The following is a 12,549-nucleotide window of genomic DNA, read 5'->3' as shown; positions in this document are numbered from 1 at the left end:
TGCTTGGCAATGTTTGTTTGTTTTTTTTTTTAATTGCCATCTCATCGTGTGATATCTCATTGTGCTTTTAATTTGCATTTCCCTGATGATCAGTGATGTTGAACATCTTTTTATATGTCTGTTGGCCATTTGGATGTTTTTGGAAAAATGTCTGTTCATGTCTTCTTTGTGTCTAGTTGACATTATCTTCTTTATTTATGCCTATATTTCAAGCAGGGTACATCCCAGTAAGAAAACCCTTTGATACCTAGAAACATTATTTTTACCCTCAGTACAAGGACAGTTGAAGAAAGTTCTCATTGAACTATTTGTTGGGTCTGAACTCAGCATGTGGCAGGCATACAAGAAATGCCAGTCTTCCCACAGTCTTCATAAAAGGTTTTTCATTATTTCTAGTGAATTTCAGCCATCTGCCAAATCCACATTCAGAAAAAAATGTAAAGATAACTACTTTTTAAAATAGTTTGCCATTATCTTCCCCTAAGTAAACTTCCATTTCTGCAAGTGGGTATATAAGAAACGATCTCCAGACATGGTGTGAAAAATTATAACCTCAAGGTATACAGCTTTAACATGTTGTCAGGTAAAAGAATAAAGCTCATTTTGTATTTGAAAGTTTTCTTTGGATTATTTCTACACTCAAAAAATGAAAGTTGGGAAAAGTCTTCAGCCATAATTCAAGCGTGAATTATATTCTTTAATTTCAATTATTTGAGTATTTCAGAGGCAAGTGGTTTGGGTTTAAGTTATTAAACGAAGGGGCTGGCTTATATATCAAGATTATTTTTTCTTTTTTGTTAAAAATGAAAGTTTTATGTTTAGTCATAATCGTGTGCCCTATTATGGCTCTGGTGCCACTATCTCAGTCTTGCATTATTATTGCTGTATAAAGTTTTTAAAATTTTCATAAGAATATTAAAGTGCTTATATTAGTTTAATTAATATTAATTACTTTAAAATTCATTAACAGGAGAATTTCACTGTGGATTTGAAGATGGTAACATTTGTTTGTTCACCCAAGATGATACAGATAATTTTGACTGGACAAAGCAAAGTACTGCGACAAGAAATACAAAATATACTCCAAACACAGGACCTAATGCTGATCGTAGCGGCTCCAAAGAAGGTATGAGGGTATGAAATGTTGTATTTATAACAATCACACTCCAGCCTCAGACTTTCAGAAATTAATGCTATTAATGCCATTAATATGACATGCAACAGAATGCTTAGCTATAGATTTGAAGATTATGGGATAAAACATTAAATTTTTAATGTGCAGTACCAATAATTCAAATATTTCCAAAGTTTGTAGACATGAATCTTCTCTCAGAACTCACTGACACATGTAGTTGAGAGATTGGAATTTTTTAAATAATTCAAGTGTAAAATTCCAATTTTGTCCCAAGTTTTTATACATTTGAGTAATTTTTTGTTGAATTATATAGATCATTTATTTATTCTTTATATTATATATAAAAATAGTTAATAAATTAGATCAAAAGTCTTCTGTGACTCTACAGTTCACTTCATATAAAAACTCTAAAACTTCTTCATGATTTCAAATTTCATGTCACCTAATAATGTCTTTAAACATTTTATATTGTCTTTTTAAAGGTTTTTACATGTACATTGAGACATCTCGGCCCAGACTGGAAGGCGAAAAGGCCCGACTTCTCAGCCCTGTTTTCAGCATAGCTCCTAAAAACCCTTATGGCCCCACGAACACTGCATATTGTTTCAGCTTCTTTTATCACATGTATGGACAACATATAGGTAAGATGGCAAGAATTATTATATTTCTTCTAGAGTATATCGTAACTAAGAAGAAAAAGGTTCACAAACACACAGCATGAAATCAGTTCAAGTCAAAGAATATCATCATTGACTTTTTTTTTTTAAGATTTTTTTTTTATTTATTTATTTGACAGACAGAGATTACAAGTAGGCAGAGAGGCAGGCAGAGGGAGAGAGAGGAGAAAGCAGGCTCCCCGCTGAGCAGAGAGCCCGATGCGGGGCTCGATCCCAGGACTCTGGGATCATGACCTGAGCCGAAGGCAGAGGCTTTAACCCACTGAGCCACCCAGGCACCCCTCATCATTGACTTTTAAATGCCTTACCTGCAAATTGCAAAATAAGATGCTAAGAATGTTCCCCTATCAGGTCCTAATTTCCAAATTTTATATTAGAATGTGAACTTTTGGAGTATTACCTACCCCTTCTAGAATCTTAATTCCAGCAAATCATCAATGGGTTAAATTCTTTATGATCTTATTGGGAAATTAATACCAGTATAACTTAGGCTGCTTCTTTATTAATGACCATGAAAAGGATTGTTGCCATCTTTGCAAGACAAATACTTTTAGCACTTCGGAATACTAATAGGATATTTTCATGTTTATAAAATATGGAATACTAATATAATATTTTTTGGAATACTAATATGATATTTTCTTGTTTATAAAATATGCCTAACACAACTAGTAAGATGTAAGAACATCCTTGGTCCTAAAGAGCATGCAAAGATGAAGATACATTCCTTGCCCGTAGAGACCGTTGTACAGTCATGGAAGCCAAGATGCATAAATACCGGATAGAATGCCACATAATCTTTAGAAAGAGCCTAGCAGGGGCACCTGGGTGGTTCATTTGGTTAAGCATCTGCCTTCGGCAGATCCCAGGGTTCTGGAAGCAGCCCTGCCTGGGGCTCGCAGGGAGTCGTCTTCTCCCTTTGCCTCTTACCTTTCCTCTACTCATGCTCTCACTTGTGCTCTCTCTCTCTCTCTCCTGTGCACTCACTCTCTCTCTCTCTCAAATACATAAAATCTTTTTTTTTTTTTTTTAAAGAGCTTATCAAAACTCCTGTGGGAGGTGGGGAGAGATCATATGGGTCTACAATTCTTTATGCACGATTCTAAAATCAAAAAAACTGAACACAAAATTTTGTCACTTACTTATCTGACAATGCATGCCAGCCTAATCTCTGTGCCTCAGAATATATAACCTGAGCTAGTATGAACTTATTTATAGTCTTTATTTATCCAAGTACGTGTGAACTTTTATACTACTTGCAGCAAAAACAGTACTGTTTAATTATGTTATGTTCCAGTTCCTTCCAGACACTGCCATATAATATACAAGATACATATTCCTTTACCTATCCAAAATAAGACTAAATTCTGATGGTGAAGCCTCTAAGCTCACAGAGTTTGGACCAGGGATTGTGGATCTGCATCTAGCTGAAGAATATGGAAATGCTTAGGGACAGAGGAAAACATTTCTTTATGAAAGAACGGTACATTTTTGATAAACACAGGGAAGATTAAGGCAGTAATAATGAGGAAGTGAAATGTGGGCCATTAGGATTACATTAAGTGTTTTGATACAAATGAATAAAACTAAAAATATAAATATATAATTATTTAACTAATAAAATTGTGCACATGATCTGTTCTACTGCACTGCTTAAGTGAAGTAATCCCCTAAATCAGTTCATAAAAATGGGCATCACTGTTCATCTTTTACAGTAGAGAACATTGAACCTCAGAGTGTGTGTATGAATTGCAAGTGACCAATTATGCTGGGACGTAAACTCATGGCCAGCACTATTAACCAATGTTTTTCACAGTGGAGCACTAGGTGACAAATCTGGAAGGACAAATTTGTGCAGTCAAAAGTACCCTTAACATGAAGTCAGAAATCTGAGCAGGAACTCAGCTGTTAGCCCTCAGTCACTGTAGGAATTTAGAGAATTCCTTTAAATTGTCCGGATGGTGGCCTCCTCATCTGTAAAATGGGAATAATAATGTCTATTTCAGAAATTTGTAGTTCAAGTTAAATGAGGTAACCTATATAAAATCTCCTATCAGGTGGTAGATACTCATAATCTTAGGCTACTTTGAATCTCAAATAGCAGCAATAATAACAACAGTAAAGTAATAGCTAATGTTTATGGGCCAGGTCACTATTCCTAACACATCGTAGATTATTTCTTTCAATTTTCACAATAAACAGTAGTGCTCCTTAAAGTCATAATCCTATTTCATAGGTAGGGAAACTGAGAATTTTACTTCACCGTACTTGTCGTAATGTTACAGCCAATAAATAGAGGAGCCATACATAATACCAGTCTGGAAGCGGACACACAGTTTGCCCACTTCTCCACTCTGTGGGGAGACTTACTGGAATGCCATAAAAGTTTAGCTCATTTAGTGGTCAGGGGAAACATTACAGCTTTTGTGCAGACAATGTGCATGATGAGATCTTTGATGTGGGAAAACAGATTTTCTAGGAGAGGTAAAATCATTGAAAAAAAAGAATATAGACTGGAAAAAACAGTTAGAAAGTTAGGACAGTGGTCATAGGTTGGTTCACTGCGGCCTAACCTATGAAAAGAAATCATAATCTCACAATGCCAAACCATCTTATTTATTGTGAGATGACAACTTTTTTACGAAGGTAGGAGTAGATCAACTCTAATTTTTCCCATTAGCTGCTGATGTATGTTTTATTTATTCTTTATTTTGAATATATTTCTTAGACTTCCTTTCTCTCCTTCCAGATTACCTTGGAAGAAGGCTTATTTTAAACTGGTTTTTAAAGGTTTGGTTTTTGTTTTTTGTTTTTTGACAGAAGGAGATCACAAGTAGGCAGAGAAGCAGGCAGAGAGAGAGGAGGAAGCAGGCTCCCTGCCGAGGAGAGAGCCCGATGTGGGGCTCGATCCCAGAACCCTGGGATCATGACCTGAGCCAAAGACAGAGGCTTTAACCCACTGAGCCACGCAGGCGCCCCTTAAATTGGTTTTTAAATAAATAATTCCAAGGTCAATATTTTTAATTACTTTAATGAGTAAAATATGCAGTTTCTGTTTTTATGAGGCTAGCCCCTTCTCAAAACTTCTGCGTATTCATGTTGAGATCCAAGATAATTTTACTATACTTTTTAACTTCACACTTGTTATTCTTACCCTCTCTATTGTCAGCAAATGTGCAGCTGACCTTTGCTAGTTTTATCCAGATTGTTTCAGGAAGAAAGCAGATCTCCCTTTCTTCCATGTTCTCATACATCTGCCACTTTGATGCCTGTGTCATTTCTCCATTTTATCAGGTGGTTGAAGTTTGCAGGTATCATATATGTCACTTGAGTCCCTGTCGGCAGGGCATGGTCATGCTGCTTATTAAAATCTAGGCAAAAACGCCTGCTCCAGACACTGACTCATCAATGAGGACCAGCTGAATGACCTCATTAGGGAGAGGTTGCCTATAGCTGAAACTTTCCCTCTTTGCAGATGTTACTCTAAGACACTCATTTATCTGGAAACCTGGGTGCATTTATAGTTACTAATTTTACTAATCACATTCTCAGTTTGATTGATTCTCTTGGAAGTCCAGATTCAAAAGTGATTCGTTCTGAATTTCTAATAGCCTCATTGCAGTTGTTCCTTCTTGAGTAATCATACATGATCTCTGCTGTTTAAACTATGACTAGTGCTCAATGGATCATTGAGAAGAGTTCCAATTTTTTAATACAAAAAATGGGCAATCAGTTATGCATTACTTAGAAAAGAGATTCCTCTTTGAAATAAAGTCAAATATGTTGTATTCCTTATCGATTGCTATGTTAAAAGTTTCCCCAAAATTGTGTGGTTTGAAACAACAAACACTGACCTCTGAGAGTCTGTGGGTCAGGAATATAGGTGTGGTTGAGCTGAGAGACCTGTAGCTCAAGGTCTCCCATGAGGGCATAACTGCCCTCAAATTTGAAGACCTGGGGCGCCTGGGTGGCTCAGTGGGTTAAGCCGCTGCCTTCCGCTCAGGTCATGATCTCAGGGTCCTGGGATCGAGTCCCGCATTGGGCTCTCTGCTCAGCGGGGAGCCTGCTTCCCTCTCTCTCTCTCTGCCTGCCTCTCTGTCTACTTGTGATCTCTGTCAAATAAAAAAAAAAAAAAAATTTGAAGACCTGACTTAGGGATGATATATTTTTAAGACTGCTTACTTGGTTTTTGGCAGGCCTCACTCCATCATAGTATCAGACTAAGGGCATTGATTTCTTGCTGGCCTTTGAATTCCTCTCAGCTCTCTCAGTTAGTTCCTCGACATATGGACGTCTCTGGGACTGGCATGGCAGCAGGCTTCCTCCAAAGCAAGCAATCCAAGAGAGAGAGCAAATACATGCCTCTGGCTTTTAACTTCTGTCTTATTCTATTTCTTATAACAGCTGATAATTCCAACCCACACTTAATGGGAGGAAATTACACAAGAGTGTTAATGCTAAGAGGTAGAAATCATTGGGAGGCATCTTAGCGTTTATTTGCCACATTGGTACAATTTCTTGCTAGTTAAATGTTTCATCAAAATTGAAGAAAAAATAAATGAAAACTACACTATGTCATCCTTAAACTATTGATTTATTGTAGATGATACAATATATAGCTATCTGATAATAGTATAAGATTATTTCAGCAATCCTGTAGCTACTAGCAGGCATTTTGATTCATGATTAATCAGTTGGATTTCTAATGTTCTTAAGAGGAATTGAACTTCATATGAGGTCAGCTGATATGACAAAGCTTATTAAATTCAGTAAAAAATGTACTTCATTTATTTCTAGAAAGAATGTGAGATATAAGCATCATCATAACATATCAGGAAATTAAAGATAAAAATACAAAAAGCACTTATGAATACATTCATTGAACTTGATAAGTATGGTTTAATAAAGTTGTGGCTCTAGAAAGCTAATTTCACTGTGGAACAAATGGGAAGCAAAGAAAAGGAGTACATTAATAGGATCTGTTCTCATGAATCTCGAGAGTGGGGGAGAATTGACCAAGTAGAGAGATGTGGGGTTATAGAAGTACCTATTTTAAGAGGAAAAAATAATAGAATGGGAAGTTTTTAGGTACAAAACTCAAAGCAAAGCAAGTTCCTTGAAGAGATGGAAATTGAGAATTCTAGTAGGAGAATTAGCCTTGAAGAGGGAATAATGTCATTTCCACTGAGGTGGGAAGAAAAGAATGAAGTAGGAATGTGGCTTTTGATGCATTCCTAGATGCAAGAATAGCAAACAGACTTGGAAGTTAATTTTTGAACAGTATCTGTTTCCTTCTGTAAAATAAATGCAGCTCTCTCCGATTGACTTATTTCGCTAAGCATGATACCCTCTAGTTCCATCCACGTCGTCGCAAATGGCAAGATTTCATTTCTTTTGATGGCTGCATAGTATTCCATTGTGTATATATACCACATCTTCTTTATCCATTCATCTGTTGATGGACATCTAGGTTCTTTCCATACTTTGGCTATTGTAGACATTGCTGCTATAAACATTCAGGTGCACGTGCCCCTTCGGATCACTACGTTTGTATCTTTAGGGTAAATACCCAGCAGTGCAATTGCGAAATAAGTCAATCGGAGAAAGACAACTATCATATGATCTCCCTGATATGAGGGAGACAAACCATAAGTGACTCTTAATCTCACAAAACAAACTGAGGGTTGATGGGGGGAGGGGGGTTGGGGGGGTGGGATTATGGACATTGGGGAGGGTATGTGCTATGGTGAGTGCTGTGAAGTGTGTAAACCTGGCGATTCACAGACCTGTACCCCTGGGGATAAAAATATATGTTTATAAAAAATAAAATTAAAAAAAATAATAAATAAATAAATGCAGCTCTTACGTGTTCAAAGCTACACAATTTCAGGAGAGCAATAAATGGAAGCAGAGACTGGTCAGTGATGTAGAGGTTATTGAAACATTTGGAGATCAGGATATCAATCCTCAGTGTCTTGAAATGTGTTTTAGGATATAATGCTCAGTTTTAATGCTAATCGCTTCTTGGGTGTATTACTGAATTTCCCTGCTCACTGACTTCCTTGCTGTCTCTTGGACCCATTGTTTCTGGGGTAGAGATCATTGTCTAAAACCAGTAACATAAGGGTCTCAAGGATATACGCCCCTCTGGCTTCTCCTTAGGGCAGTTGCATGGTCATACCAGCCATGCATGAAGTCCCTGAAACTGAGCTGACTTGTATCTGGGGCCTTTTTTAAGACTCTATCTTTGTTCTGCTGAACTACATGAAACAAGGTCTCTCCCCATCACATGGTGCTCTGCAAATGTAAACATTTATTTACCCACTACATAAATCCTAATTAAGCAAATGAGTATTTTTTAAATCACATGATAGAATAAGTGTTTCTTCCCCTCTTAAATCACCTAAATAACTCATAGTCTTCTTTCAGAAACAAACTCAGGGACATCGCTGAGATTTTTCCTCATCCTCTCACTCCTTTTGTTCCCATAACTCCTGGTGCACATCTCTATCATAATAATTGTCCCCCAGACCTCTGCTAGACTCTAAGCTCCTTGAGAGCAGCAATGATGATTCCTTTCTGTTTGATCCCCTGAAACAATATAGACTCCATATATTAAAAATAATAATTTACACTAGATATTTAAGCTTCTGAGTGTGCTAGAAGAAAAACAAAGCAAGGGAGTTAAAAGTTCTGGTGTAGATTGGAATCAGAAGGTCATTTCACCAAGACTTTATAGAATATATTGGGGGAAAAAATAAAAATTAATCATTGACTTAATTTGTATTTGAGTCTAAGTGTTCTGGCAACTAAAGCCTAGAGGAAAGCAAAAATGTCACATATTTTTTAACGACTAATTCAAAGAGAAATTTATGTTTATCAAAGTACCCTTAGTAGTATAATGGGAAATGTCTTCATTTGGTACTTTTAGAAAGATATAAAACTTGATCAAATAAAAATTTTATATACTGACTGACCATAATACATTACAGGTCATGTTTTGAGCTACAGTATCATGGTCTAGGTATGTCACTTTAGGACTGACTAACAGAATACATAAATAGAACTTAAGAAATCTATAATTAACTTCTAATTAAATTTATCTTAATAAAATATCTCAGGTTACTTTTTAGCAAGAGTGAATTAAAACTTTCTCAGTGCTGACATTCAAAATTTTTAAAATGGAGACTTTTCTATAAGATATAGAAAAGGCAATGGTGATAAGCTTTTACATAGTTCTAGGAGTCTGATTTTTATTCTCATTTTGGTTAAAGACCATATTTCTTCTGTTTAGTAAAAAAAGAAAGATTCTTGCTTATATCCCAAATATGTTCTTCAAATAGGAAATCTGCTCACATTATTTTCCCTTGGAGTTAGACATTATAGGAAAGACAGTTTGAGCTTTTTTCAGTAAAGTCCTGTTTGTATTTAATACTGATAATGCCAGTATCGGTGTGAAAATAATGCTGTAGGTGGAAGACATTCATTGAGTAAATAGCTTTGTTGAATTAAGATGTATTTTTTTTCGAATGGGGGTGGATAGAACCTAGCCATGATTTACAACCACTTATTGAAATGTGTTATTACACATACTTGTCACAGACCATCTAATAAGACCATAGGCAATATCTAGTGCACTTACCTTTTAAGTCTGTGTTTTGAACCACCAACAATCCCTAAGTTTACTCTCCTCCTATTTATTTATTACTCAAACAATGAATAGTAGAAGCTGAGATATTTAAATGAAATTAGTGATATGACAGAGAAAGGCTGGTATTTCAAAATATACAAGTCTAATTCTTAGTGTAATAAATAAAGAATATTATTTCATCAGTTGAATTAATGGTAACCAAATGGGTTGACTTGCTTTTGTTTCTCACCCAATGTACCAAACTTTTTAAACTAACTTTACTGAAAGTATAGATTTATAGTGATTATTTTTGGCCTTAGGTCTTGAATTCACTCATTTCTGTTCAACAGAATGAACTGCACATGCTGTGGGCTTAGTGGTATATAGGATTCTATAGAAAATAAGAAAGAATTATTGTAAAAGGTCTCTATCCACCAAATAATTTGTCATCACATTTAGGATAATAAATTACTTAATAAAATAAAAACCAGAAAGTAATAGTCATCAAAATGAATGGCAATCCTGTGCTATAATAGGTGAACAAGGGAGAGAACCCTGAAAACAGCAAAGTTAAAATAAGTTTTCTGTGGAAGTGAAAAAAATGCAAACCATCTGAACAAGTATTTATTAAGCAGAAAGCAAAGGTTACAAAATGTGAGGAGAGCCACATGTTAGAATGGAGAATAGTGCTCTTAACAGCAGCTAAAGGGAAATGGTGGAACCAGAGTGTCAGAGTCTACCTAAGGGATCTGACATATATCAGAGAAATAGAAAGCCTGATGAAGGCTATGTTTTAGGAAAATTCACTGGACACTAATGTTGAGATTCAACAGGATACAAGGCATGGTAATGACTAGAGAAAGTGAACTGATATTTTTTATTTAATGTATCATTGCAATTATATATTGAAAAATAACAGCAGATACACATAGCCATTTCTGTCCAAGCAGAAATTAATGATTTTATGATTTTCCATTTTTGTGTGTATAAAACAAATGATACTAATAATTACCTATCAATATACATAGCTCTTGCCTGAAGCTAGGTAATTTGGGCACATCATCTTCTTCCATGAAATGTGGAATACAAATTAATGTCTGTATTACTGATTAGAATAAACATGTGATTTATGATCAAGTAATCCCTAGGCCTTAGAGTAAACCAAATTACAAATTAACTTCTATGAACTTGATAATTTCAAGTATCTGTAAGAAATATGTATGCACATTTTAGGACATATATGTGAGTTATTTATATAAAATATATATTTATAGTAAATAGTTAAAAGTCAAATTATGTTAATGACTTAGTGAAAGAAGAGAACTAGGTAATAATAATTATAAATAACATTGATGCAAACTATATTATAGAATAATTTCTGTGAAATCATATGATTTCACAATGCCATAAATAACTCCAAAACTTTGGTCACTGCCCATGAGATAATACAGCACTTCAGTCATTTAGCCTTTCTAACCATGGTCCCTAACATGAGGTCAGTTCTGTCGAGGTCTTGCACCTGACTCTACAAGGAGATGATCAAAAGATGAGAATTAGGAAACCAAAGGGAAGAAAAAGACAGTTAAGTTTTGCTTAGCAACTTCAAACTTGTATCATGGGACTATGTAGCATTTGAAAATCCTTGGGGATGATTAAATTCTTACCTATTGATACCTGGTGCCTACTCAAGCATAAACACAGTGCCTCCAGAGACTTAAAATTACTTGTAATGGGTATGAACACAATCCATCTTACTCACTCTAGAATTTTCTTACTATAATACTATAATAATCTGCTGAATCAGCTTTGCTGAATCTAACTTCTCTTGCATTGCTTTATTCTGTTTCACAAGCTCTAATTTCATTGAACTAAATGCCCTGAACATGAATTTATATAACTATTGTCATTGAATTCTCTCTTACAAACTTAAAATGCTGGGAACTTGCTTTAAAAAGGTTCTAAAGTCATTTATCTGTTAGTATTGCTTTCAGCATAAAATAGATAAGTGAATCAATAGTTTGGATTCATGGATAATGGAGTATAATTAATACTAGGTGCATAAGAATAAGACGTTTAAATTATAAGATATTTTAAGGAATTCATTTCAGTCAGTTATACTTTCAGTATCTTTTTAAATAAGTTATGCTTGCCTTTTAAAATTAAATCCAGTCACACTTGACTATAGTTCATATAATCTATTCAAAAACAAATTCAAATCTAGGATAATCAGACCTGGCTTCTTTAGACCTAGGACAAATATTTTTCACATAGTATATATTCAATAAACATAAATTCAAATAATTCAAGTTTGAATTTTTATTACATATATTAAAAGGAAATATTAGGGGCACCTGGGTAGCTCAATGGGTTAAAGCCTCTGCCTTCAGCTCAGTTCATGATCCCAGGGTCCTGGGATCGAGCCCCACATCAGGCTCTCTGCTCAGCAGGGAGCCTTTTTCCACCTCTCTCTGCCTGCCTCTCTGCCTATCAAATAAATAAATAAATAAAATATTTAAAAAAAAGAATTATTAATTAAAAATATAAACATGATCACAGGGAAAGCATACTCCCTGAGGAAAAAATATATTGGATCCTGATATTATAACTTACCATTATTAATATAATAATGGAAAGTCATATAGATAGATATAGATAGGTAAAAGTGTGTATTTTATTAAAGTATCTATTTTTTTTAATTTTTATTTTATGTTTTTATTATTGCTTTTTTTATAATTTTATTTTTTTCAGCATAACAAAGTATCTATTTTCTATTTTAAGTAAATTCTGAAAGACATAATATATGCTACTTTTTTGGCCCAATTACAACTAATCTAAAAAGAGTGTTATTTTATTAACATTTGACACAAATTTCCATGTATTGATTCAATGACAGGATTGATTCCTGTCACTTCAATTAAAATAATTGGTGGTAATTCATTCCCTGCCATCTGTTTACATTAACACCTCACAGTTGCATTTACCTCACAGTTAAATTTACCTCACATATACTGGTAACTTTTAAAGTATGGAAAAACGTGAACTCCCTTCATAGCTTAGAGAGAGCATCCTTTATTCTTTTCATGCAAGATATCGAAGGACTTCTACTA

General features: G+C 34.8%; 1 protein-coding gene across 1 annotated transcript in view; it reads left to right on the top strand.

Annotated features, from left to right (window-relative positions):
* LOC111138987 (MAM domain containing glycosylphosphatidylinositol anchor 2) overlaps nt 1–12,549 on the top strand; it is an 853,965-nt gene that overhangs the window by 819,218 nt on the left and 22,198 nt on the right. Inside the window, exons 13-14 of the mRNA XM_022491049.1 lie at nt 971–1,126; nt 1,618–1,776. Of these exons, the coding sequence (XP_022346757.1) occupies nt 971–1,126; nt 1,618–1,776 (315 nt within the window). The remainder of the gene's footprint in view (nt 1–970; nt 1,127–1,617; nt 1,777–12,549) is intronic.

Source organism: Enhydra lutris, unplaced genomic scaffold (genome assembly GCF_002288905.1).
Source record: "Enhydra lutris kenyoni isolate GAN:26980312 unplaced genomic scaffold, ASM228890v2 scaffoldscaffold4, whole genome shotgun sequence".
Classification (NCBI taxonomy): Eukaryota; Metazoa; Chordata; class Mammalia; order Carnivora; family Mustelidae; genus Enhydra; species Enhydra lutris.
Note: the sequence above shows the minus strand (reverse complement) of the source record. Positions and strands in the feature narration are given on the sequence as shown.